Source organism: Pochonia chlamydosporia, chromosome 3 (assembly GCF_001653235.2).
Source record: "Pochonia chlamydosporia 170 chromosome 3, whole genome shotgun sequence".
Taxonomy (NCBI): domain Eukaryota; kingdom Fungi; phylum Ascomycota; class Sordariomycetes; order Hypocreales; family Clavicipitaceae; genus Pochonia; species Pochonia chlamydosporia.
In genome coordinates this window covers 1115261-1142882 of record NC_035792.1, presented here as the reverse complement: position 1 = coordinate 1142882, position 27622 = coordinate 1115261, and the positions used below count along the sequence as shown (strand labels likewise).

The following is a 27622-nucleotide window of genomic DNA, read 5'->3' as shown; positions in this document are numbered from 1 at the left end:
CGTCAGCAAACGCCGACCTCAAAATGCCGTTCCCTTTTGTGCTGCCCACAACATCAGCCTTCTCATTCTCATCCTCTTTCAACTGCGACTCACACCCCTCTCTTCCATTGACCGCCAGTGGCCAACGAGGTGTAGTAAGAGATGCCTTAAAGAAGCACAAGAGACTACCGCCGAATGCACGCATCGGCAGCCTGGGCACCGTCATTTCCAGCATCGAAGGCTACCTACCCTATCTCCTCGCCGTAGATGCCGGCGTCAGCTCACACTGCTTGGAGGGTGGTGAAGTTATCAGTGTGGTTTTAAAGACGACGCCATCTATTACCTGGAGACCGACATTATCCGGAGACATTGTTCCGGGCAGAGAACGCCCTCGCGTGAAAATCACCTCATTGGAATATGAGATATTTTTTGTCCTGTCCTCGTTGGCATATGCGTACACCTTGACGGCCAGATCGACTCTGCAGCCGTTGTACATGACCACGACGAGTTTCCTCGGCACCAAGGAGCGAACCACGGCCATCACCACCGCCACAAAGTATCTCCTTGACGCGGCCTCGATTTATGACTACTTGTCCTTGCGGAGCGAGCAAATTTCCAGCACGGCACCCTGCGCAGATGTTGCACCCACGACAGCTAGAGCACTCTACTCTCTGGCACTAGCAGAAGCCACGCTGCTGGCAGTCCTCAAAGATGACCCCTATCCTGCGGCCGTGGCGCAGGACAGGAATAAGACTGACAAGGAATGGATGTTCAAAGCCCCCGATATCCCCAAAGTACGGGCTCACCTTTTTGCACGACTGTGTCTCGCTGCGTCTGAGCATGCAGCCAAAGCGGCATCCTTGTTACAGTCTGCTGGCTCTGGAACAAACAAGGTAAACCCAGTGTTGCTCAAATATCTGGACGATCTGCGCCGCACAAGCAGAGCGAAGGCTTGTAGATTTTTCGGTATTGACGCTGAGCTGGGGGGACAGACTGCCGAGGGTATCGGCTGGCTTCGAGTTGGCCTGCAAGAACTAGGTGTAGAAGCCAAGGAGGCCAAGAAAGGAGGTTTCAGCTTCAGCAAGCTAAAGAAGGATATAAGTGAGAAGCGAGAGGATCGTCGTGTAGAAAAGGAGACGGACTGGGGTTCAGATGCGGGAAGGCTTGAGGAGACGAGGATTATTGAGTTGCTGGATGATAAATGGAACAAGATTAATGATACAGTATGTATGATTCGAGGCCGTTCTCCCTCCGCCCCAACTAACATACTCTCTAGATGAACACACAAGCTATCCCGCCTGTTAGCATGCTTCTCCCCAAGATGCCATCTGGTCGAGAAATCCACACCGTCAAGGCATATCAGCCACCCACACTAGATCGAGACGTGTTGGAAGCAATGCGTTCATTACCAGACAGAGAGGACGATGTCGTTGATGATTTGAGCTCGGATGACGACACCAAGGGCGGGTCGTCTGTTCCGGCTGGCGCATTTCCAGGAACGTCTGCAGAGTATGGTGTGAGTCGGAGCGGCAGTGGGAATGCATACTACTAGTCACCATGTCATAAGGTGAATTAGGTTTACCAATTCCTTATCATTACTTTTACTAAATACATTCATGAAGCTGATGTCTCCGTCACTACCACATTCTCCTACATCCCGCATCAATAAGCCGTAGCCTTTGGTGCCTTCTTCGTCGAGCTAGGGCACGGCGGTGTGGACAGCGCCCAGGGCCGACAATCAGGAATACATCTACCTCATTAGCCACGAACCCTTCAATCAGCACGCATTACTCACCCTCCATACGGAATACCGCATGAATTCACGGCATCAACACACACAGTCCTCGTGCGGCAGTCGTCCTCGTCAGGGACCGTACGCTTAGGAGGCGGCGTCGGCTTAGGCGGGCACGGCGGCGCCGCAGGTCGTTTATCAACACACGGATTGTAGCACCTATAACCGTCAGTCTCACCAGAGTAAAACATGGCATAGTACCCATGAGATAAACTTACCCTCCGTACCGCTCGCCACACTCATTCACAGCTTGAATGCAAATCGTGTCACAGCCCGACGGCATCGCAGCACCAACGCCGCACAGGGCAAAAAGTCCAAGCACAAACTTCATTGTATAAAAGTTAAAAGATACAGCTGTAAGTAAAATGACGAGTAATTGATAGCGAGGGAACACCATTCCCACCCCAAGTACTTATAGACCTGCCCGCACGCACCACAAAACTTTAATGCGTAGTCAGAGAGAAAAAAAAAACTAGCACTCAATCAATAGTTCGTATTGTGTGAATCGGCAATCCGAGGGCCAACTCACGGCCCAGGAGGTGGTGTGTCGACCGAGACATTGCAATCTCACCTACTTGGCGCTTCCTAAACCGGCGACGTACATGACAATACCACCGATGGCCCGATTAGCCCGAAATCGATAGTCACAATTGTTCTTCTAAAAAAAGCTTACTGAATAAAGGTTATCATTTATGAATTGTGCTTTTATTTTGCTTGTTATTCTTTGAGCGTTGGTGGCCTTTTGATCGATTGACATTCCAGTCTAGTTTGGAGATGGATACTAACTAGCACGGGATAGAAGTAGTCTCGCCTTCATCTTGGCACTACATCATTAGCATCTGTCGGTCATTCCACGTTTGTTTGGGAAGACGAACGCACGGTTGCAGACGGGAACTTTGGTATCGCCACAAAAGTCGCTGATTGCTTGCCTGCTTATGCATATTTTCACGTTTTTCACTGAGTAGTATTGGCATGGATGTGGCTACTTGCGGCAAACAGTGACACATGCAAGTCGCTCAAATGGCTGGTTGCCGCCACTAACGGCCCATTCACATACATCTAGAACGAATTCCTGCCGTGCTTGCAGTTGTATGATGTAAAAACGAAAAATCGAACCACTCTTGTGATTTGAACAAAAAAAAAAGTCTTCATGTTACTACTTCCTATCGAAATGGTTGTACACCACTCATGCTTGTACACAGGGGCGTTGGTTGTCCCCTTCCTCCCCTCCCCCTAGATCTACACCTGTTTTGATACCTCCCAAACGTTCCTGGACACCAGAACAAAGAGAAATTAAACGAGACTTCCACCGATTCATGGCCATCCTAGGGCCAGTTTTTTTTTTCGAAAAGGTTTACGCAAACGCCATCTGCTTCTTGATCTCGGCGATGGCCTTGCCGGGGTTCAGGCCCTTGGGGCAGGCACGGGTGCAGTTGAGGATGGTGTGGCAACGGTACAGGCTCATGTTGTTCTCCAGGTTGGCACGGCGTTCGGCTCCGCGCTCGTCTCGTGAATCAGCCAGCCATCGGTAAGACTGGAGCAGAATAGCAGGTCCGAGGTACTCTTCCGAGTTCCACCAGTATGAGGGGCAAGAGGTTGAGCAGCAGGCGCAGAGAATGCATTCGTAGAGACCGTCAAGCTTCTTGCGGTCCTCCTTGGTCTGACGGTATTCCTTGCCCTGGACAAAGTTAGTCAAACCGGCCTTTCTTTCTGTTGTCTTTGGGTTATGCTTGTTAGAGGCAAGACTTCAACATACATCAGGAGCGGGCGTATCTCTCTGCAGGTAGGGCTTGATTGACTTGTACTGCTTGTAGAAGTAGGTCAAATCGGGCACGAGATCCTTGACAACGTAGGTGTGAGGCAGAGGGTAAAGCTTGACGTCGCTTGCGTTCTCAGAAGGGATTCGGCCTATGTATTTAGGGTCAGTCAAACATCCTTTTTACGCTCCCAGCGCAGACGCCGGCGCTGGTCAACGTCTTATATACAGCACGTGGTACATACACAAGCAAGCCAAGGTGTTCTGGCCGTTGATGTTCATGGCACAGCTGCCACAGATACCCTCACGACAACTTCTTCTGAAAGTTAGGGTAGGGTCGAGCTCGTTCTTAATACGGACGAGAGCGTCCAGGATCATGGGTCCAGTCTTGTTCAGGTCGATGGTGTAGGACTGCATGCGAGGCTTCTCGGTAGGGGTATCGGGGTTCCATCGGTAGATCTGGAAAGTCTTCATGTTGGGAGCCTTCTCCTGAGGAGCTTCGCTCACAGAGGCCATTGAGCGTGTGAAGACGGCGCCAGGTCGCATGGCCGTCCGGAGGGACGAACCAAGGATTCGAGACGAGGTAGAGCGGAGAGCAGCCATTTTCGCGACGCGGGTGAGGACCAAGTCGAGGAGGCGACGAGAAGGGATAACGGGGAAGAATAAGACGAGCGGCGGGCGCTGCTGGAATCAAGACGGACTTGTTCAATTGGCCAAGCAACAATCAAGCCGGACTGCCGCCACTGTATCGCGTCGTTGGAGCTATGCAGAGACGTAGGATGCTGGTGTGTGTGTTTGCTCATGAATTTGGGAGTAGTAACCATCCTCGGCTATTGGGACGCTGGATCGTAAAGTATCCGGTAGCCAATCAGAGCTGCGACATTGTCAATTCGGCTACCAAGGAGAAAGCCGGGAGACGCTTGTGACTGTCGGGAGAAGCACGGATAACAATTTTGATCGCCACTTTACGCCTTTGATTTTGGAGGACTGGCATTACGTAAGGGAGCTGCCATCTGACAAAGGGACAAGGCGAGTGAGTGGCACAGCGTGTTCTTGGATCAGACTGACTGGTTCACTGGTTTGGTCTTCTGCGCAGGTCAACTGGTGCAGTTGCAAACGCGAACCAGACTCCAGCATGCTTGAGCCTGCATAAAATGCCCCTTGTTCATCTGGTCTGTGAGCACGAAGCCTGTAAAATGTTCCCCAGTAGTCCCCTATCCCACACCACCGTTGCCTGTAGTGTTGAGGCGTCAGCGCACCTTGATTGGACTACAGCGCTGGACTGACTCAAGTCTGGTCAATGCCAGGCTCAACACAATTTGATTCTTGATGCTGCAATGCGCCGTCGTGCAACAAACAGATGGATAGCGTCGGAGATAATAATCTTACAACCCCAGATTTTCTTGGCCCTTGTTCGCGCGACGTCGATGCAAATTCTCACCGTACCCCATCATGACGAATTTATCAAACTAAATGCTTCCCAGTAGTTGGGCGGTCGCGCGAACCTTAATATTGTTCCAAGCGCTTCAAATTTCGTCGCATCTTCTCTCAATCTCTCCTGCATAGAAAATCTTCTTACCGAACCCAGATGGCTGCGTCGAGAGCCAGGGTTGCGACCGCAACACCATGGCGGGCATCATCATCACTTAGAGGTAGCCAACTTTTTCAGACTACAGACACTTCTCTCGTGCAATGGGCCCAGCTGACAATTCCTCCGATTCATCAGTCTCGTCATTTTACTACACCAGACCAACACGCGCATTAGCTATGCGCCAACAAAAATCCGACCCTCCGCGAATAGCACGACAATATTCAACATCAACACCGTTCCCAACATCCCCCCGATTCTCATACCACATCGCCGCCTCCTTCATCGGCAAAGACCGCCCGTACGACCCGTCCACCCACATCTTCCACTTCAATCCATACAACCGAATCCAACCGCCCCGGCATCGCCGGCCGTCCTCCCGCCCAGACTCCGGCCACGATGCCTTCTTCGTCAGCCGCATCAACGACTCTGGCTCCGTGGCCTTTGGCGTCGCAGACGGTGTAGGCGGCTGGGTTGATTCAGGCGTCGACCCAGCCGACTTCTCCCACGGCTTCTGCGACTACATGGCCGCCTCAGCGTACGAGCACGACCCGGCCAACAGTCCCCCACTCACAGCACGACGACTCATGCAGAAGGGCTACGATGCAGTCTGCAATGACCGCTCATTACACGCCGGCGGGAGCACAGCGTGCGTGGGAATAGCAGCACCAGACGGAACATTCGACGTGGCCAACCTGGGCGACTCGGGATTCCTGCAACTCCGCCTCAATGCTGTAAACGCCTACTCTGAGCCGCAAACACATGCATTCAACACCCCGTTCCAACTATCCCTCGTGCCGCCGAGCGTGGCCGCGCGCATGGCTGCCTTTGGAGGCGCCCAACTAAGTGACTTGCCTCGCGACGCCGACGTCTCCCAGCACTACGTGCGCCACGGCGACATTCTCCTCTTCGCTACAGACGGCGTGCTAGATAATCTCTTTAATCACGACATTCTCAAAATCGCAAGCCGCGTGATGGTCTCCAGCGGCGCATGGCAAATGACCCCCTCTGGCGGCGTCCGCGTCGCCGACTCCATCGATTCACTAACGAAGCCCGCGAATCTACCTGACGGCGAGTCGGAGGGTAAGCCCTCCAAAGCGGTAACTCTACAGAGTCTGCTTGCCACGGAACTAGTCGGCGCTGCCAAAGCAGCCAGCGTCAACACCAAGATGGACGGACCTTTTGCAAAGGAAGTTCAAAAGTACTATCCGCATGAGCAGTGGCGCGGCGGCAAAGTCGACGACATTTGTGTGGTGGTGGCTGTTGTCTCAGAGGACTCGAGTGGTTCTCGGAGCAAGCTGTAATTCTGTCGAGATTTACATGTTTAATTTGTATGGTGTTTATTTTATTTGTTCTGGATTTGGGCATGGCATAGAGCTATCATAGAAGAGTGCGCAATGCAACATAACCGTTGGTTAATACGGATTACTGGACGGGCATGAGGTTCGAATGGTTGAGGCGAGCATATTGGGCATAGCTAGCATACATTATGTTTAAATGATCATTATTGCTGAACTTTGGTGTTTAACAAGGTTTGATATGTGTGCTAGTGGATGATGTCATCGTTGGAGGTACCCAACCTGATGAACCATTGACAGTCTATCAACCTGCGAGACAATTGATCATCAAACAACATGGCGTAGGAAGGAGTTTCCTGATAATGGAGATTTACGCAGTATGTCACCCAATTGTATGACCATTCAATCTAACAATACTAGGCTGGCGCAGTCGCCGCATTCACCGTCGACGTCCTCGCCTACCCGCTTGATACGCTCAAAACGCGCTACCAAAGCCAAGATTACATCTCGACATACGGAAAGTCCACTCAGAAAGCGTTGGCACTGCGAGGTTTATACCAAGGCATAGGGAGTGTGGTGCTGGCTACCCTTCCGGCAGGTACTTCCATCCCATCACATTAATCCCAACACCAAATGAAATGAAGTAAACACTCACATTCAACAGCCGGTCTATTCTTCTCGACCTACGAAAAAGCCAAATCCGTCATCGGCACCCTCCCGCTACACCAATCCCTCGTCCACTCATCAGCCTCTGCCACCGCAGAACTAGCATCATGTTTAGTCCTTGCCCCCGCGGAAGTCGTCAAGCAAAATGCCCAGATGCTCCGCGAAGATGCTACCCAATCACGAGCGTCAACTTCCCTCCAGGCATGGCGACAACTTGCCGCCAAGGATGCGCCGAGGAGGTTATTCACGGGGTATACGGCGCTGGTGGCGCGAAACCTGCCATTTACGGCGCTGCAGTTTCCTATTTTTGAGCACCTACGGTCCTGGGCCTGGGAGAGACGACTACGAAAGAGGGGACAGGGACAAGGACAAGGACAAGAGAAGGGAATTTTGGAAACGGGCTTGATAGCGGGTGGGAGCGCGGGGAGCGCCGGGGCGGTGGCAGCGTGGATTACCACGCCCAGTGATGTTGTGAAGACGAGGATGATGCTCACGGCTGGTGAGGGGAGTGAGATGTCTGGGAAGATGACGTCGTGGGCGGTGACGAGGCTTATTTACAAGGAGAGAGGTCTCGTGGGCTTCTTTAGAGGCGGGCTGTTCCGGGCTGGGTGGACGGCATTGGGGAGTTCCTTGTACTTGGGGACGTATGATGCCGCGAAGCTGTGGTTGCGGAGGAGGAAGAATGAGGCGGATGGAGATGATTCGGCGTTGTGATATCATGTAGATGTTTGGGCTCGGGGAGCTGAACTGATTCGGGATCTTGGCGCATTGTTTTCCCATAGAGGCGGTATAGAAAGATGCATAAATGTGATGAGATCCAATTGTTGTCCAGTTTGGTCTGAGAGACTGTAAGAATGACGTGGGTTCTCATCCATATCCGGACATAAATGGTCGTGGAAGTCTTTGTGATGATCGAGTGAGGAAACAAAGGTGGTCACACGACCCATTGTTTATAGTAGTTCGAGTTCGTTTGAAGGACAAATAGAGCAGTGGAATGTTGAACAGCTACAACCCGCTACTTTGCAACATCTGGCGATGTTACCCTAGAACCCCTCAACTGTGTGAGGTGGCTCGAATCATGGTACGAGACCATGTCTTCACGTACTGTAAATGTCGATCAACGACAATTTTTGTCGCTTTGTATTCTGCTTCTGGTGTCCTCCGATCAGTTGCATGTAGCCACAAGACGAAAGGAGACTGAGTTGGGCTGGACGGTTTCCAGTCACGGGTTCAAGGTGCCTATGCATGAAATGCAACACTTGAAATCGAGAAGACTTGGGTGACTCCGGCAATTAGAATGGACCCGTCATTGTGCATTAGTTAGTCTGCACTTGTCAACTGGCTGTCAATGCGTGTGAGTGAAACTTGGGATGCGCTTGGTCAAGCTAACGTTGTTTTGAGGAGCTTCTTTCTGGAGGTGAAATGATTTGACGCCCCGCCAAATTAGCCCGACGTCCTTGCATAAGGCTGTTGCCCTTTGTTTGTTTTGCCATGCGGTCAATTTCGCACTTCAAACGGCGAACACAGCCAGGGATCTCTGGATACTATGTCCTGTGCACCATAAATGCCCAATATTGAGAGCTCAGGGACTACACGCGGCAAGTTTTCAGCAGGTGAATGCCAGAAATGCAACAAGACACTGTCTCTTCTCATTGTCCATCATGAGATGCTCATGCTCCTCGTCAGATTTTATCCGTTATCCGAGACGTGAAATCGGGCCAAACTGAGACATTCGTGTGTTCGTCCGGCATGATCGCCACGCACTTGCCGAAGTTCGCTGGCCATAACCGATCACAAGGGTGATTGTGATCATCCTTCTCGGAGGAGTTCCCCCACGACCCAATTCGAGTTGCCTACCAATACAGTACCCTTCATGTAAGACTTCTTTTTGTTGGAAACGCCGCCCTTTGAAGGGTCTCGCTTATAGCGGCTTGGCAATGAGCCCCCTTCCGTCTCCTCTCGCCAGTTGCTGAGCTCAATTAAACAATGATGCACGTATCCCTTCCCCCGCTTTGGACAATGTACTTCTATCCGCTACGGATATGCCATCTTTTGATGGTATCCTGGCCGGGTGTGGACGGCAGTCGGTACGGTGCCGTCACGGCGAAGCTGAATCGGCCGATATGGTCCAGTAACCTGTCCTTGACGTGGCCCCCAAATGCAACTTTTGCAGCTTTAGAATAAGGCCAGGCATGGCTAAGAGTAGGGTTGTTGATCCATGTTGTGCTCAAAGATGTTCTGAGAGTCTAGCAGCCATGTATGTATATAGCCAGGTACGCCCGTCAACCTGGATCTTTAGATCCAAGTGCTCGTTCCCGCCGCGTCCCAGTTTCTCTAGTACATGTTATAGTCTCTTACACTCCCGGCTATTTCGAGAAAGGAGCGTCAGCAGTCAACATCATGCCAAAGAGTTCTGTCACAAGATGGGCTTGTTGCCTTGCTCTCGCCTTCTCCTTCTTCGCTGAAGGAGTCGAGTGTGCCACCAAAGCGCAGTATGCACAAGGTGCATCTACTGCTATCAAGGCTCTTAACAGTAACTGGTATAACCAGAACACTGGCTTATGGGACGGCGCTTGGTGGCAGAGCGCCAACGCCCTCACAACCCTTGCTGACTTTGCCATCTTGCAGCCTGGAGCAGCAAATTCTTTGGGCATAACAAATACAATACAAAACACCGTTAAAAATGCACCCAAAAAGTTTCCCGGCTTTATCAACCAATTCTACGACGACGAAGGTTGGTGGGCCATGGGGCTTATTCACTCCTATGACGCAACCCAGGATGAGAGCTACCTCGAAGCGGCGGCAGACATCTTCCAAGACATGCAAACTGGTGGCGGAACACCCTGCAAAGGCGGAATATTTTGGAGCAAGGATCGCAAATACGTTAATGCCATCGCCAATGAACTCTATCTCACAGTAGCCGCAGCGTTGGCAAATCGAATTCCATCTAATCGAACATACGCGCAGATCGCAACCAATGAATGGAAATGGTTCCAAAACAGTGGTATGATCAACCGCCAGAATCTTATCAACGACGGCCTCGACGGCAACTGCAAGAATAATGGCCTGCAAACCTGGTCGGTAAACCAGGGTGTGATTTTAGGTGCCCTGGCTGAGCTCTCAAAGGGTTCCCTGCTTGGGGGTGGTGTCCTCAACACAGCCAGAAACTTGGCCAAGGCGGCCATAAAGGCGCTCTCTAATCAAGACGGCATCCTAGTCGAGACTGATAAATGCGAGACTCAGTCCAGCGCGTGCGGATTTGATGCGAAACAATTCAAAGGTGTTTTCATCCGAAATCTGGGCTATCTCAACCAAATCATCAACGATGGCGATATCAGAGCCTTCATCACGAGAAACGCCGACTCTGTGTGGAGCAAGGATCGTGACAGCAAGAATAGAATGGGTGTAGCTTGGGCAGGCCCAGTAATTGCTGCTAATGGTGCCTCTCACGGCAGCGCTTTAGATGCTCTGGTTGCAGCCGCTCGGGTTGCGTAAACATTGGACCTCGCATGGGTCGTTTGCATCTTGGTCGGATATCTCGGTAGTTCTGACTTTAAGGTTAATAGGGTTCCCGAAGAACGTCGCTCGACAAGCTTCGAGAAGCGGAATTCAATAATGAGGGGTCGAGGTTTATATATGAGTAATCGCGATAATTTGGAATGGCGAATCGGAGGCGGAGAATGTTGTTTAACCTGATGATACCCTGCATGGAAGGTGTTGGTAATGGTAGACTGAAACGACGGAGAGATTAGGCACTGTTCTTCGAAGCTATCGTGTTCCAAGATATTTATTGTAAATAGACTGCGTTGTATTCGCGTGGCACAGTTATATATGTTCAAACACCTTTCCCGTGCCCACCAAGCGTCCTGGAGTCACCCAAGTGGCTTGTTCGCATGCTGGCTCCCTTGCTCATTGTGAAATGGTGTGATGGTGTCATCCAGGGTCAAGTGTCGTGCCGGCCGCCGGACCCACAGTGGTCCGAGATCTAATGCCTGACTGGGTCTGGGGCATGGAGCCGAAGACGCCGATGTGCAGGAACCCGGCCAGTGGGCTTGACGCATTCTATCTGATCCGAATTTGCCATTCCAGAAGTTGAATAACTGCTGTGGGATGAAATCAACTGCATTCAGTCGAAAAATGTGTGAGCCACAACGCATATTGAGCATGCAAGATAACGTGTCCCAGGGTGTATTGTGACCCTCCATCCACCCCGATGGCCGTTCTCGCCGGTGTCGGGCACGGAGGCTAGTTCCCACCAGTCGGTGACAATGACCGACAGCCAGCCAGCACTCCCAAAGTTGTACGGGGGGATCCGCCAAGCCACCCGGCACGGGTCAATGTTTTTGACTTTGCTGATCCGACAATTGCGAAATACTCTGCTCCGACTGCCTCATCGCTGAGAAGGTTCATCCAGCCACTGTGACTGGTCAGCTGATGCAGTCTTGACTCCTTGCCCCAGCGCCATGCCTGCCTGTTGATACGGAGTACCCGCAGATTTGCTGGCATTTCTGTCCCTTTGCATTTGTGTCGCAATCTCTCAGAAGGATTCTCCATACCAAAGCGGTGTGCCGAGCAAGTATTGGTACCCAGGTATCCCCTCTTTCCTATTGTTTAAATTGTTGACAGGTCTGTTTCCCACACGCTTGAAAAACTGTTGCCTTTTTTCTTTTCCTTCGTTGTAGACCATTCGTTTAGTAGCCCGTACCAGCGTGTCTGTCCCTGCGTAATTGTTCTCGCATCATTTCCTGCCTATTCCCATAGGACACGACGTTGCACAAGTCGCGGCTAGATCACCCCGCTTTCGTCAACATGGCTACACAAGGAGTTCAGACTGCCATCCCCGCTGACGTTCCTAGCATCACCAAAGACCGGGATGCCTTTACTGCTCTGCGCACTGGAGCTTTGAATGGGGAACGGTTCATCGTCCAGTCCCCTTATGTCGACCCAGAACATCTTCTGGACTTGGAAACGCTTGACAATGAGAATGCCTTTCTTACTTTGGCTTTGGCGCGTCTCCAAGCTGTTCGTGAGGATTATGCCACCGCCCCGTATGCTGAGTCGTTCAACTGGTCAGAGGTTCTCGACGAGTTGAAGCATCTCGTTCAGAAATCTGGCAAGGATTTCAAAGAAACCTCATTCTATATCGTCGCCTTTCGCTCTCAGATCAAACCCAGTACGGATTACAGTCATCTTGGTGAACTGGATAAGGCTGCACATGCCGAGGCGGTCGCCAGTGGTGGTTTCCTCAAGTACGTCGACTGTCTCCTTCGCTTTTTTTTTTTTTTAACCCCGCTTGTTGGCTTTCGTTCCCAATGCTGACTGAGTGAAGATACTGGTTTGGATCACCTGATGCCGAATTGCGAAACTTGGCCACCTGCGTCTGGAGATCCCGACAGGATGCACTTGATGGTGGGAGGGGTCCGGCTCATCGTACAGCCGCTGGCGCCACGCGTTCTTTGTACTCTTATTGGAAAATTGACCAGCACCGTTTGACCGTACGTGACAATGTCGATAGCTGGGAAATCACCGAGTGGGAGTAAGCAAAAAATGACGCTGCATTTCCGTGTCGCTGGTGCACCTGCAACACAGACAAAACTTTCGTGGTAAGGCATGGTGATGGAACTTTTGAGGTTAGCCAAGCAGACGTCACAAGTAAGAGATTGATTTATTGCACATAGCGGGCGTCTGCGATGAACTTTCAGCGCAATTTTTTCTTTTTGGGATGATCATGGTTGGAGTAACTGTTGTGAGCGTTCTCATCGACTGCAGCATTGAGCAACTTGCTTGTTGAGATGAAATTGATGTATATTTGATAGCAAAAGACATCCTATAGTTCTAAAGTTAACAGAAATTGATGGCAACACTTATCTGCAGCAAATGTTGTGATTCATTTTGATGGCCGCAGTTTGCTGTCTCTTTTGTGCCCTGAGCGGGTGACGTGAAAGATGCAAGCTTGTTCCATGACAGCTGCACGAGACGAGGCTTTCTGTAGCACCCCACCAAATTCTGCCACTTGTCACCGCTTTCAACCCACAACGCCCACAAATCGGCCACGCGAAAAGTTCGATATTCAAACCACGAAAGCGATCCCGTCGCTATATATCCCACCGCATCCTCGCGCCAGCTCCAGCCTGTGCACTTACGGCACCGAATAGTGTTTCCAGACGAATCGGACAAGATGAGCGACGCTTTGAAAGATGCGCCTTTCCAGGCCGTCCAGGTCGAGGCTTTGGTAAGTTCGAATTCGCCAGAGTGCCCCACCTCCTCAACCCCCCCTTGGGTTTTATGCTGGACGGGTTGCTCATACCGAGGGTGAAATAGGTGATTATGAAGATTGCCAAGCACTGCTCCTCGACATTTCCCACCGTGGCGACTGGATTTATTGTTGGTATGGACCAGAATGATGTCCTCGATGTGACCAACACCTTCCAATTTCCCACCGTCGAAGGCGCTGTTACCGACGGCCACCAAAACGATACGTCCCAGATCGCCGCTGCTGCTCCCCGGCAAAAGTCCAACATTTCCTATCAAAATGAGATGATCAGACACTTGAAGGAAGTCAACGTCGATGCCAACAATGTTGGATGGTACACCAGCGCCACCATGGGCAACTTTGTCAACATGGGCTTCATCGAGAATCAGTATCACTACCAAAAGGACAACGACCGAGCCGTCGCCCTCGTCTACGATACCAGCAAGAGTTCTCAGGGCAACTTGACTCTGCGAGCATTCCGTCTTACTACTGCATTTATGACTGCTTACAAGGAGGGCAAGTTTACCACAGAGATGTATGGCTACTCCCAGCATGATGATTCATGAACCCCCAAGACAAAGCTATAGCAAGAAGGTACTAACGAGGAGCGTACAGTCTTCAAAAGTCGAAGCTCACCTTCCGCGATATTCTGGCCGAGCTGCCCATCAATGTGCACAACTCTCATCTCCTCACTTCATTCCTCCACCAGATCCCCGCCCGTCCCGAGGAAGACGAGATTGAGCAACCCAACTCGCTGTCAGACCTCAAGAGAGACTCTGTCAAACCTCCTCTGTACCCATCCATCGACAGCCTCGACCTCTCCATCGATCCTTTCCTTGAGAAGACCTGCGACCTTCTCCTCGAGAGCATCGAGTCCCACTATACCGACCTCAACAACTTCCAGTTCTACCAGCGCCAGGTTACCCGTGAACAGGCCAAGATTTCTCAGTGGCAAGCGAAGCGAAAGGCCGAGAATGCTCAGCGAGTCGTTGCTAAGCAGCCACCTCTGCCCGAGGACGAATGGCAGCGACTATTCAAAATGCCCCAAGAGCCTAGCCGCCTAGAGGGCATGCTGAACGCCAAGCAGGTTGAACAGTACAGCAAGCAAGTAGATGGGTTCACATCTAATGTTACGGCCAAGATGTTCGCTGTCCGGGAAAACTTGATGCCTCAGTAAATAGGTTGAAGGAAAAATGGGAGGAAGTCATGTTGGGATACTGTGAATGACAAGTGGCAGACATTGGGAAGCAAATGGCACCTTTTGGCGGGTAGCATTAGCGGCGTTCCGGATACAGTTGGGAATGTAATGAAGTTTTCTATGTCTAGACTTAGCGACAAGAGAACCATTTATTTGATGCATTTTTCTGATGGTCATTGCAGCATGATACTGGAGTGTATATTTTCGATCAGTGTTGTGAATGCATATCGTGAAATCATCTAGTAACGTCCCCGACGAACTGATTGGCTCAACTTTCGGATTTCAATTGTAAGTCTAGAAGTGAAGACTGAGACTGGGGTCCGCTGGCTAACATCGGCTACAGATTAATCGGACTCCTTGGATGTTGTTTGAGCACTAAGATGCTTGTGCACAGTTCAAACTCTGAGGAGGCGTCACTAAGTTTATAACCATTCTACAGCGTAATATATTTATTAGCAAAAATGAATTCCGATCGGGTGGCAATAAGCACGGCATTTAATCTCGAGTCGGTCACAATAACGCAGCCGCATGCTCTGGTTGCCATGGCTGTGAAACTCCGTCCATGTTTTACGGAGCCGCGAATGTCCGAAATGCGCCGTTTGCGTGGGAGAAGCTCGGAGTAAATGTTGGCAGCCTGCTTGCGGCCAAGCTGACAGGGTGGCACAAACGCCGAATTGAGGGAGCAGGAGATCAAATTGGCCACAAAATGCTGCACTAATATTCACAGAAGACAGCTCAGAAATATTCTTGATGAATTTTATAAGGAAATCGCTGTTAAATCCGTGCTGAATACCGATCGGAATTCACATTGTTGTTACCATGGCCACTTGCGAGACACGCCCGATGATCACCACGAGCTCTGCCCCGCTTCAAACTGCCCTGTAGTTACTCCGTGTGCAAAAGTCTGTGCAGGCTGGGTTGAAAAATTTGCCCCTCATCAGCAAACAATGAGCGGCGTTCACCGCCCAGCCCAGTTGAGAGACGACAGGTAACGCAGCCAGCGAACCAGCTCTCCCCAAGCGACCACACAGCAACCCACACACATGCAGGACAGGCACCCTGAAGTTTCTGAGTTGACTTGACCCCTCCAAATGTCCCCGCCGCCTTGTGCTTGACTTCCGGCCCCTCGTTTTCGTACCTCGAAGGAAAAGTGGCCAAAAAGGTTGGTCGAGGTCGTTTCTGCCAGTCCCTCACTCGAGTCTTACTTATACACTACTCCTCTCTCCGCTCTTCTTTCTCCTCCTTCCTTCTCGTTTTCCATCCAATTCCTCCCCCAAACCATACATCACAATATCTCTCACCACCACAATGGCTGCCCCCGCTCAGAAGTTCAAGGTCGCTGACCTGTCCCTCGCCGCCTTTGGCCGCAAGGAGATCGAGCTCGCCGAGAACGAAATGCCCGGTCTCATGGCTACCCGTCAGAAGTATGCCCAAGACCAGCCCCTCAAGGGTGCCCGTATTGCTGGTTGCCTGCACATGACCATCCAGACCGCTGTCCTCATCGAGACCTTGACTGCTCTTGGTGCCGAAGTCACCTGGACCAGCTGCAATATCTTCAGCACCCAGGACCACGCCGCCGCTGCCATTGCCGCCGCTGGTGTTCCCGTTTTCGCCTGGAAGGGTGAGACCGAGGAGGAGTACAACTGGTGTCTCGAGCAGCAGCTCCTTGCCTTCAAGGATGGTGCCAAGCTCAACCTGATCCTCGACGATGGCGGTGATCTGACCAGCCTTGTTCACACCAAGTACCCTGAGATGCTCAAGGACTGCTATGGTGTCTCTGAGGAGACCACCACTGGTGTTCACCACCTGTACCGCATGCTCAAGGACGGCAAGCTGCTTGTCCCCTCCATCAACGTCAACGACAGCGTCACCAAGTCCAAGTTCGACAACTTGTACGGTTGCCGTGAGTCCCTCGTTGACGGTATCAAGCGTGCTACCGATGTCATGATTGCTGGCAAGGTTGCTGTTGTTGCTGGTTTCGGTGATGTTGGTAAGGGCTGTGCCATGGCACTCCACGGCATGGGCGCTCGCGTCCTTGTTACTGAGATTGATCCCATCAACGCCCTGCAGGCTGCCATGGCTGGCTACCAGGTCACCACCATGGAGAAGGCTGCCAAGATTGGTCAGATCTTCGTCACCACCACTGGTTGCCGTGACATCCTGACTGGTGTGCACTTCGAGGCCATGCCCAACGATGCCATTGTTTGCAGTAAGTTGTCTTATACCAACATTTCAACCCCCCAATTGGATGAACAAAAACCACTGACGCGATACACAGACATTGGTCACTTCGATATTGAGATTGACGTTGCCTGGTTGAAGGCCAACGCTCAGTCTGTCCAGAACATCAAGCCCCAGGTTGACCGCTTCTTGATGAAGAATGGCCGCCACATCATCTTGCTGGCTGAGGGTCGTCTGGTCAACCTTGGCTGTGCCACTGGCCACTCCTCTTTCGTCATGTCCTGCTCCTTCACCAACCAGGTCCTTGCTCAGATCATGTTGTACAAGGCCAGCGACGAGGCTTTCGGCAAGAAGTACGTTGAGTTCGCCAAGACTGGCAAGCTCGACGTCGGTGTCTATGTCCTGCCCAAGATCCTCGATGAGGAAGTCGCCCGTCTTCACCTCGACCATGTCCAGGCTGAGCTCAGCACCCTCAGCAAGGTTCAGGCTGAATACCTTGGCCTCACCACCGAGGGTCCTTACAAGGCTGACATCTACCGCTACTAATTTAATGTATTTCATCCCAAGGGTCCTTCAACTGGATTCCTACGTGTAATGACTTGCACCGTTGTTCGGTGATGGCAATGGGGCAAAATTGTGGATTCAACAGCATAAACTTGCATGGCATATGGGTTGGGAGAGTTTCGGTTATACTGGATTTTCTTTTGTGTTTTTATGATATTTTGTTGCTTATCTGACATCCTCGCGCCTTTTTCTTTCTTTTCATAGAAGGAGAAGGGAAGGAAGATTCATCTCGCTGGGCGGACAGGAGGCGGCAAAAAAAGATGTGCTTTTTCAACAAAATGGCGTTGGCTCTTTTTGCTAGATATGATATCCCCCCATGGCGAGGTCCTAAAAAGAAAAGCATATGACGGGAAACGCGTATTGGAAGAGAAAAAGTCTCGGATTCGAGGCGTGTTGGCGGAAAGAGGCCCGTCAACCGTGGCCAATAGATGTTAGTTGGTCTCGTTAATAAGAACAGCAAGTCTCAAACCAAGACTTTCAAGCTGAACATGATGTTCCTGTCTTTAATTTCACCTGTTTGTGAATGTATTGCATATGTAATCTATTCAAGTCTATCAACGTGTATACTTTGAACAGCACTGGGCCAGACCAGCTTGTGGTCATGCCTACCCCAATACATGTATCCATCTAAGCCATATCCTTTTGCTCGGGAACGATGCTCTTCAACTTGCCTTGCTCAACCGCCAGCTTCACATTACTGATGGCCCACTCCTCCATCTTGGTTTGCGTCTCAACCGTCCAGGTTCCCATGTGCGGGACGAGCAACACATTCGGATTGTCAATTAAGCCAGGATGAATCTTGGGTTCTTCCTCGTACACATCCAAACCTACACTGGCGACTTTCCCTGCATCCAAGGCCTTGACAAGGGCGTCTTCGTCCATGACCGCCCCGCGTGCCGTGTTGACAATTACAATACCCTGCTTCATGAGGGCGAATTGCTCTGTAGAAATAGTATGTCGAGTTTTCGGCTATCACAGTCAGTTCATCTCCAGACGTTGCAGAGGTCACACTTGGCGAGAAACTTACATTCAATGGAAGATTGAGACTCAAGACATCACTCTCCGCCAACAACTTCTCAAAACTAACATACTCCGCCCCATCCTCCAGCTCAGGCGACAACCTATTCCGATTATAATACCGAATCTTCATCCCAAACGCCCTCGCCTTGGTCGCCACATTACGTCCTATGCCACCCATGCCCAAAATCCCGAGCACTTTGCCCTGCGGATCGTGGCCCAGCTTCGGTAGGGGGTTTCCGCGCCAAGCTCCTCCGCGAAGAGCGGCCATTCCCACGGGGAAGTTGCGCAGAGCACCGATGAGCAGCCACATGGTTATATCGGCGGTTGCGTCGTCGACGGCCGTAGGGGTGTTGGACACGCGGATGGAGTGCGATGTACATGCCGGGATGTCGACTTGATCGTACCCAGCGCCTTTGTGATAATCAGTAGTGTTTGAGATGAGTGAGATGGTGGGACAAACCGTTGTGGCACATGAACTTTAGGGACTTGGGGAACGCGTCGCAGAGCTCATTGTCAATTTTGCCGGTTACAGCGAAGGAGTCGAAGGTGCGGAAGGCGGCGACCACGCCGTCCAGCCGGCCGGATTGGCATTCTGCGATGAATTCTTGGCGGTTGGTGGCATTGGGGGTGAGGACGGTGGCGATGGAGGCGATTTGGGACCAGGCGTCGTGGGCGCTGGGGGGGGTTAGTTTTGTGGTTTGCGTGCCGGAGAAATTGGACGTGGTGAGGCAGAGAGGGTTGAGTTGGGAAGGGGTGCTTACTGTTCGATTTGGCCTAGGAGGAGGACCTTGGGTTTATTTGCCATGGTGGTGATGATTGGTGGTGTTGTTGGAGAAGTGCTGTGAGGAAGGTTGCATATGAAGACGGAGAGGTAATATGTGGTATATATGGAGAGAGCATGTAGAATGGGAATGCGAGTCTGGAAGAAAATTAAATTAAAAAATGTAGACAGAAGATATGCTAATGACGTTGAAGCATTAATTCTTCCGCCATTAATTGACTGGCAAGTGAGCCCCGCGCCTTCCCCGTCTTCGGCGGGGTATTTGGTTCCTGGACGGAGGGGGATGGTGGCGGTCGCCGACTGACGGCCGGCTGTTCCTGAAGGGGAACTTGGCGGCGAGGGAGGCTAAAAGCGGTAGTAGGATTTGTAGATTGATTCGGCGGTATTCTAGCCGGGAAATGGCTCTGCATGGCAATCCTTGAGCAAGCAGAGGAGATGGCTTGTGTCATCACTGTTGCATTAAATGTCCAGGTGTTCTTGAAATTTATATCTGTTTGGCTTTCGCTGTACATAATTAACTTGTAATTGTTCATAACATAGGAAAGCATGCAGTCGTGCATGTAAGCCTGGTCAAAACCGCGGCGCTCAAATCGCCATCTATCCCAATGCACCCCAGCCCTCACAACCCCTTTGCACCGTAACAACGCAAATATACCCCCTACATAAGCAATCTCCAGGCACCCAACATCAGCGCCGCAAAACCGGTACAAACACCCATCAACCACTGCAGCGTCTGAAACTTGACCTGCTCCAACTTCTCCCGCAGCGCCGCGACCTCCTGCTCAATCTTGGTCTCCGTCTCCTTGATCTTGAGCTCCTGGCCCACAGCCTCCTCGCGAATACGGCCCTTCTCCAAGTTCAAGTCCAGCCGGACACTAGCCTGCGTGCGAGAAATCTCGTCGCGCAATCGGCTGCTCAGCTTGGCAATATCGTTGGTGAGCCGCTCGTGGGAGCTGCGCGTGGTGTTTGTCTCGGTGCTGTCTGCGGAGAGGAGTTCGGAACGGAGCTTGGCGAAGTCGACTTTTTGGGTGTAGGTTGCTTTGGCTGCGTCTTCGCGGAGGACCATTGTTCGGGTCAAGTTTTGGATGCTGTGACACGAACGGTTAGAGTGTGGACATGATTCGCTGGGAGTTTGAGAGGTGTTCACCTTTCTTCAATGACGTCGTTCAACATCTGCATCATGGCAACAGATTGCTCTTCGGTGAAGCCCTCGCCTTGTAAGCGTTTCACGAATTTGAGTGTGTCAAAATGGTGGTCACGCTGTCGCTGAACGGTCGCGTGAAAAGCGCGAGTCAGTACGGGGCTCTGCTTGGCTGGCGATCGGCGTCGAGGTGACGCTTCGTCGTTAAAGCTTCGCGTAAGGGAGCTCTGCCATCGCGGTGTGTTTGTGGTAGCTTGCAGGGCGGCGAAAGGTCGAGCTGCGCGTGTGACCGTGAGTGGTGTTCCCCAGCTCAGTCGAGGTAGCAGAAATCGCGGTAGCATCTCGGCGGCCATGACGCTCGGCGTGGTCATGGTTTGTGAATCTGAGGAGCTTGGGAGATTGTCGAGGTTGAGGTTGAGGGTCTGGCTGAGACACAATGGATATCGGAACGTATCGGCATAAGAATGGTGGATGAGGTTCAATGATTGGCTGCGCTTTACGTAATCAGGGTCCAACTGCCGGTTTGGGAGGTCGTCCAAAACTGGGGAGCTGGAAAGAGAACCAAGAATTTAAGAGTAAGAAAGCCAATCGTGCACAATAAGGTTTCATGAGACTCTCATATTGCGTTTCTTACCCGCGCAAGAAACTTAGCCTGAGGACAGAATGAGCCACACTGTGTGTAATGTTCACAGTGAATTTGGCAAAGACCCCTGTTGTCAGGGTTGTCTACGTCACAAGTGCATGCTGAACAGTGAATAGTTTCATACCCGGTGCAATGGCGAACAATGTGCCGGAGTTTAAATTTAAATCCTGGCTATTGAATTTTACATTCGAAACTGCCCATAATCAACTGATGTGCTAACTTCACAGCATACTGTAGCAAAATTTACTACCATTTCCTGGTCTTTTGTAATCAATTGATGTCAGTGAACTACCCTACGGCGACCGTTCTTCAAACGCTCCATGTCCATTTCTTCAACCTCCGCGCCGCATAATATCGAAGACTTTCATCTCAGTACAGTCCTGAGGTTATCGTGCGGTCTGAGCTGGTGGGCAATGCAGAATGGCCCGATGATTCGAAGTACCTACTGACTAATTTACGCACACAACCAAGTACGAACCCTCCTGCAATCCCTGCAGGGACCCTGTGGCACAACAAAGCAGCTTTATCACTGTCAACAAATGTACATGAGACCAGTTGACTCTCACTTTGCAGCAGTGGAGCGCCCCCTTTGGCCGGCCGGATGACCTAGTGGTCAACTTTGAGAATTACCACTCAACATTTGAATACCCCATACTCTGGCTCTGCTGGTCTCAAGACCTTGACTTCCAAGAGACTTCATTGTACTGAACACCCACTGTGCAGACTCGCCAAGACAGCTCCAATAACCAAAGCGGCCCCCAAGACATCTACACCACCCTCAATTGCAGCTTATCTGCGGAAATGCCAGCATCTATAAGTCCTTTCAGTACCGGCCGAGGCGAACCATCCCACTTAGTATCCCGTATCCAGTCCTCAAGGCTCTGCAAGTTCGGATTGATGCGCCTCAACTCATCCAAATCTCGAGTCCCAGCCTTGAGCAAAATACTGTCCTGGAAGCCGCTCCACCACATACGGAAATTATCACCCATCGTAATTCCATCCGGATACATTGTTGACATGGGTTCATTTGCAAAGGGCAAAGTGTTGACCCATTCGTCAGTCGAGACGGCCTCATACCGAGCATCAACACCAGCTACTCTGGACAAGGTCTCGGCAAGCTCATTCCCGTTTGCAAAATGGCTTGCGGCCACAAGAGTCTTACCGGACCAACGTTCAGGATTTTGAAACAGGTGCAGAGCAAACGCACCGCAGTCCTTGAGCGTCATGAGCGGTATATACCCGTCCGCAAGAGGCAGTCTGAAGACGATGGCCCCGTCTGCAGCTTTGTGCGGCACACAAGGTCCGCCCATGAAGTCCTCGTTGTACACTCCCGTGATGAGTGTGGACCAGATGAGTTTGGAGTCTGGGTGCGCGGGGGAAGTCATGCCGTCGAGGTATGTTTGCACACGACCCTTTCCGTTGGTATGGTGAGCTGCGTACTTGTGATTGAAGTTGGTTAAGCGGAGGTAGTAGTCTATGCTGCTGTAGATGAAGTGTCTCATTGTTGGGATGGTGTTTGCAATCTCGAATATGCGGACGCCGGCCCATAGTTCGTCGGCTTCGTTGACGGTGTACCCTTTTGACCGCTGGTTAATACCATGCTCTAAACGCTGATTACAGTTTTTTCTGTTTCCCACCGTCGGTGTTGACAAACACTCCATAGCAATCTTGGAGAGCCGTTTCTATTGCTGCAAAGTCCATAAACGACCCTTTGAAGAACTCGACCTGAGGGTAATTTTTGAAGGTGTTTTTTACGTGCTCTGACTCGGGGTTCCTTGACAGAACCCGGATTGTGAACTGATCTTTGGCTTCGAGCAGGGCTTTGATGACTGCAAAACCCTGGGCACCGGTTCCTCCAATTACAAGGATGCGTTTGCTTCCCATCTTGCTGATTCGTACATAGACTGCTCAAGATGGTGGATGTGATCGAAATCAGCTGTGTGAGATCAACTCTTTTTTCCGACGTGGCAGTCTGACCGAGTCAAGGTGATGAATGTATTCCTCAGATACAATCTTGCCCTATACGAGGGCATTTCAAGAACACACTGCCTAAATTTTTTAAAATAATTTGTTTGGTGGCGCCCATGTCGTGCATTTGTAATGCGTGAACCTCATGATTATAAATCCAAATGACCATAACGACGCATCGTTACAGCGCGATAGAAAGATTTCTGCTCGATAAACCTTCCACCCAGACGGTATCGCCAGCATACTATTTCATTTTGTGAGTGCAGTGCATCCTATTGTCTCTTCGAACGAGTTGCAGCAAGCGGCCTCTAACACGGCGGTTCTTGTCTAAGTGTGGATGTCCCTTCAACGAGATGCGCATCCCACCACTGGTATTGACTGTTGCTGAAGAGGGCTACGTTATTAAGCATGAACGTGCTTGATTATTAAGATATCTGGAGTTGAAAAAGCGAAAGTCTCTGATATGACCCCTGGAAGATTCCCGTGGCTATCCGTAACATCGTGAACGGGGCTACCCTACGACGAGGTCTCATATCAATTTATATGCCTTTCTTATTCTCCTTCTTAGCTGTCATCAACTGTGACTAGGGTGGTTGGTTGTGCGGCTCAAGCCTCCTTGGCTTGGTGGGCAGTGCATTGCAGATTGTATCAATTGATGTCGACAGCCTCACTAAGACGGACTGTTGATCTTCTCACTGGCCAATATCATTGCATGTGATCAATTGCTCCGAGTGTCAGCCCCTGGATCACAGCTTGGCGTGCTGCATGCTTCTTGCCTTGTCGTCTCCCCCGCACACAAACGGCTGGGGAGATTTGATGACATGGAGTTATTTGATGCCAAGTGCAAATCCTGTCTTAAATCAATGAATACCTGGGGGAAAGTCTTGAACCATGCTGTTGCGTGACGCATGCTGCACACCCACCTCGCCGAGCTTAGTCCTGCTCAACAGTATCGTCTGCATTAGGAATCACACATCAAAGCTTGGCTAATTTGACCACTGGGACGGGCCGTCCAACCATGCCTGGTTTGAGGAATGAGGGCGTGGCGTGGCGTTTCTTGACGGGCACCGTCAATGTTGTTTGCCCAACATCTTGCGGCGCGTCCCAGGCGACAGTGTCAGTGACAAGCAACATTGAAACCTCAAGCTAGCATCACATCTACTTCAGTATTTATTGATTTAACACTTGGGCAGCATCAAGAGACCCTAGAAAACGTGAGCAACACCCAGTACCGTACAACTCATTGTCCTACAAAGACAGCCGCAAAAGAAAGAAAGAACAAAAACTCAAACCAGATCATATCCTCACCCCTCGACCCCCCCCTTATCTCCAACAGCAATATCTGTTACAAATATAACCAAGCCTCGAAAAACAGCATCACCACGCCAGCAGTTCCTCATGTCCCACTGTAGGAACATGCCAAGTGAAGTCTGGTAGGCTGGACATTTCCAACTCATAAGTTACATAGGTTTAAATATTTGAAGAATAAACGCTACCCAGCTTACAATTCTCATCAATGGCTTGTAGCCCTGTCTGCATGTTGACCCCCTTCATGGAAGCGTCAATTGGACGTGAAGCATCATCAAAGTACTAGAGCTTATTAAAATTCGTTGTCATAGGCATCCCAAGCGTCCGTTGCCGCAGATCATGATTTGACAATACTCATTAAGGGCCACAACGATGGCAGCTACCCAGTAGCATGTAATCACGAAAGCCCTTTGGAGCTATTTGTTTGTGGCTTCGCGATACTTCTCCGCCCCCTTTTCCCTACCGCCTGCAACGTCGAGTTCTGTTCCGTAAAATTCTGCTCTAGCACTAAGGCTTGGAAAAATGTCGGCTTTAGATTGTTGCCTATGATTCCTGTAATAGGTTTGGTGATTGATCTCGCAGACATTATTATCGTTAGCAGGACCATTAGTGGCGGCGTGGTTTGGACAATATAGGCGGCAGCAGAGTATGCAGGTTTTGGAAAGTCCTTCCTGCACATGACTTGGTTTTCGGGTTCTCATCGAAAGGCATACGTGACAATCAGTCATAATAGGCAATGGAAATTATCTCGAACGAGCTCGAGTGTTCGCCTCAGGAGTAGGAATAGTAAAAGGTGGATTGGAGGCAAGGCGAGGTGAGTGAGAGTGAGTATGAGCGTTTCTCGGTCAAGTGTTTCTGTGAGAAGGGCAGTGTTCTGGGCTTGGAATCAAATATACTCTATTCAAATATATCTTCTTTTGATATCAAAGGTCCTTGGTTCTGTTCAATCTAGCTGTCCCTGAGGATGCTTATTTATACCCAACCATTGGGCTCTGATTCTGACCTCGTGATGCTGTTGTGTAACCATCTCTCTTTGTGTCAATCCTGTGTAACCAACATCAGAGGGCTCAAAGGCTCTCGGACCGTCCCGTCCCGTGTGACAGTTTCTAACAAATTCCCGGAAGAACCACAAGTCGAGCACGGTCTCTAATGTTTGACGACTAGATTAGTTTTACGGCAGAGTGTTTACGATTTAAAGGGCAGGGCACTGCTAATTATCAGTCTCACCAATTTAGAGTTAAGCTGTTCCTTTAGCCATAGTTTTTGGTGGGAGCTTGCATGGATCTTGTGTTGTTGTCTCCCCCTCACACAAACCGGACGGCTAAATGCGAGTCTGAGGCTGCGTCTTTATCAACAAATAACTCAATAATACTCCAGAAAGCTAAACTGCATTGCTGCCTAACGTTGAAACATCTAACCAACCCAGTCTTGGGCAACAGTATTAGCTGCATAAAGCGTATCGACGAGTCACTTTCGCAAGTAACTGGTGACCCGTCCGGACCGGAAGCCACTTGTGCACATCTTCGCTTTGTCGTGTTGACTCTTTATTGGGTGCAGGCTTTCTATCCATACGCCTATAAATTAGTGTATGGAATACTTTTGTATTCCATAACGTGAATGCATAGTGAACTGGACAGCATAGTAAGCTGGACACTCTACTTCTAAAATGGAACTCTACAACTTTAAACTTACATTTCTCTCCTAATAATTATGGAAACTGTTAATAAATATAGTCAAATAACCCCAGCTTATCAGGCTATCTAAAGTACCCCAAATCTGGTCGCCACATCCGTGTACAGGTGAGCCAGCTGTTTGGCCGTTTTGGCCTTTTTTGCTTGCTTTGCTTCGGTGTTTAAGTTTGGAAGGTCTCCGTTTGATGTGATGGTGATGACCATTGTGATGTCGAATTTGCGGTGGCGAGGGTTTGTCTCTTTTTGTTGGTCTTCGGTAAGGTGTGCGTACTTCACTGGGCTTGATTTGAGCTCAAGGCAACCAGACGACAAATTAATTAATGAGGCAGCCATGCAGCCCCTGCCACCGTTGCTCAGCCCAACCAGACCGGTTTATGTTTGAACTTGGCGGCAATCTGAGCGGTAGCTCACTACTTCGTGATGCATGTTTTCAGTCAAATTGAGTTGCTAGCGGCTTGTACCAAGACAAGATCCGTCTGACAATACCGGCTGGCCTACTCTTGCTCCAACCTGCTGACTATCTCGTTAAACATTAGATGTCAATGCTCTGCAATGGTAATAAGATGGCCCCAAGATTGAATGAATGAGCTGGATGTGACAGATATTTGACATAGAAACTGATGTCTAAGCACTACTTGTTCTTTACACTCGTACCAGCCCAAGTTTACCATACTCCATGTTCGGCAGCAATCCATGAATCGCATTCGTTTCAAAGTTGTCAATAGTGAACATATCTTCCACGAACTTTCGTATGTCCCGCAGCTCTTTCAGCTCTGCGCCTGAAAGGCCCTTTTCCATGTCCAATATTGCATCTGCAACCGACTCATTGGCATCTCGGCCGCTTTTCCTGACATCTTTAAGCTTTTCAATGAGGCTGTCATTCCCGAATACATGAGTCATTGCTTTCAGGCAATATTCTATCGTTTTTCGAAGCTTATCTTGTGAGAGTGTGCAATTGAGGTCCGCGTCCGCATGGCCTTGTATTACTAGAGATGATACCAAGGTTAGCTGCTCACTCAGTTTAATGACTTTGGTATGGCGTGTAAGTGTCTTATTCCCCCTCTCACTGGTATACATACCCGGTCGAAATATGTCAAAGGCATTTTGATAACCCTCTCCTCCACTCTGCGCCTCTCATGGTAGCAGTAGGCTAAGCAAAGGGAATAGGACTGCCACGAGTGCTACTCTGGGATGGAGATGATCGCTTAATATCAGTGATGTAAATTTCCTGGCGTTCGCGTATAGTTTCAAAGACGTTTCTTTGCCTAAGGCAGGCAAGTAAAAGACTACAAAATCCTAATCAATTTTGGTATATTCTCTTAGAAGTAGCAATACAGTCTAGCTAAGAAATCAGAGCAAACCGTAATGACATGCCTTCCACGACCGAGCAGCCTGCTAAATGCATGGCCAGAAGAAAAACCGCTCGTGCACATGTTCCTAGCATATATGAAAATAAAAAGCAACAGATATTAAAAGAATGAGCCGCACACAGGGAAATCTTTTGTATTCTGAACAGCAACAACGGACGAACGCGAAACAACAGATATATATATAGAGATATGCTCAATGCCATTAAAAAGTCAAGTCACATCACGCACAGTAGCTCGTCGGGGCTGAATTGAGATGGGTTTGTCACCGAACGTCAAGTCTGGTCATCAGCCCGGTTGCACAAAACCATGGCAGCGCTTGAGGCTGGATTTCGACTGGCTGTTGTGGCTTGGGCAGCAAACTTGGGTCAAGTTGGTCGGGCACTGGCGCAGAGCATTGCCAAGGAGGTCATGTCTAATGGTTCAAC

General features: G+C 50.3%; 9 protein-coding genes across 9 annotated transcripts; 6 read left to right on the top strand and 3 right to left on the bottom strand.

Annotated features, from left to right (window-relative positions):
- Positions 1-23: 23 nt before the first annotated feature.
- Positions 24-1531, top strand: VFPPC_04253 (pH-response regulator protein palC; the record flags this gene model as incomplete). Its single annotated transcript, XM_018283635.1, has 2 exons — positions 24-1202; positions 1256-1531. The coding sequence occupies 2 exons, from the start codon at positions 24-26 to the stop codon at positions 1529-1531; spliced, it is 1455 nt and encodes a 484-aa protein (XP_018144774.1).
- Positions 1532-3125: 1594 nt separating this feature from the next.
- VFPPC_04251 (succinate dehydrogenase iron-sulfur protein) lies at positions 3126-4130 on the bottom strand (the record flags this gene model as incomplete). The annotated part of the gene is made up of 3 exons (XM_018283634.1): positions 3126-3449; positions 3528-3679; positions 3773-4130. The coding sequence occupies 3 exons, from the start codon at positions 4128-4130 to the stop codon at positions 3126-3128; spliced, it is 834 nt and encodes a 277-aa protein (XP_018144773.1).
- A 1164-nt stretch (positions 4131-5294) lies between these two features.
- VFPPC_04250 (5-azacytidine resistance protein azr1) lies at positions 5295-6419 on the top strand (the record flags this gene model as incomplete). Its single annotated transcript, XM_018283633.1, has 1 exon — positions 5295-6419. The coding sequence occupies one exon, from the start codon at positions 5295-5297 to the stop codon at positions 6417-6419; it is 1125 nt and encodes a 374-aa protein (XP_018144772.1).
- Positions 6420-6775: 356 nt separating this feature from the next.
- VFPPC_13593 (mitochondrial S-adenosylmethionine transporter) lies at positions 6776-7793 on the top strand (the record flags this gene model as incomplete). Its single annotated transcript, XM_018291368.1, has 3 exons — positions 6776-6790; positions 6834-7011; positions 7078-7793. The coding sequence occupies 3 exons, from the start codon at positions 6776-6778 to the stop codon at positions 7791-7793; spliced, it is 909 nt and encodes a 302-aa protein (XP_018144771.1).
- Positions 7794-9479: 1686 nt separating this feature from the next.
- Positions 9480-10574, top strand: VFPPC_04249 (glycosyl hydrolase; the record flags this gene model as incomplete). Its single annotated transcript, XM_018283632.1, has 1 exon — positions 9480-10574. One exon carries the CDS (start codon positions 9480-9482, stop codon positions 10572-10574), a length of 1095 nt encoding a protein of 364 aa, XP_018144769.1.
- A 2683-nt stretch (positions 10575-13257) lies between these two features.
- On the top strand, positions 13258-14509 carry VFPPC_04248 (eukaryotic translation initiation factor 3 subunit H; the record flags this gene model as incomplete). The annotated part of the gene is made up of 3 exons (XM_018283631.1): positions 13258-13311; positions 13401-13867; positions 13948-14509. 3 exons carry the CDS (start codon positions 13258-13260, stop codon positions 14507-14509), a joined length of 1083 nt encoding a protein of 360 aa, XP_018144768.1.
- Positions 14510-15838: 1329 nt separating this feature from the next.
- On the top strand, positions 15839-17257 carry VFPPC_04247 (adenosylhomocysteinase; the record flags this gene model as incomplete). The annotated part of the gene is made up of 2 exons (XM_018283630.1): positions 15839-16739; positions 16809-17257. 2 exons carry the CDS (start codon positions 15839-15841, stop codon positions 17255-17257), a joined length of 1350 nt encoding a protein of 449 aa, XP_018144767.1.
- A 645-nt stretch (positions 17258-17902) lies between these two features.
- On the bottom strand, positions 17903-19100 carry VFPPC_04246 (2-ketogluconate reductase; the record flags this gene model as incomplete). Its single annotated transcript, XM_022428392.1, has 4 exons — positions 17903-18244; positions 18303-18706; positions 18756-18970; positions 19057-19100. 4 exons carry the CDS (start codon positions 19098-19100, stop codon positions 17903-17905), a joined length of 1005 nt encoding a protein of 334 aa, XP_022284458.1.
- A 5452-nt stretch (positions 19101-24552) lies between these two features.
- VFPPC_17750 (hypothetical protein) lies at positions 24553-24864 on the bottom strand (the record flags this gene model as incomplete). The annotated part of the gene is made up of 1 exon (XM_018283627.2): positions 24553-24864. One exon carries the CDS (start codon positions 24862-24864, stop codon positions 24553-24555), a length of 312 nt encoding a protein of 103 aa, XP_018144764.2.
- Between the last annotated feature and the right edge of the window lie 2758 nt (positions 24865-27622).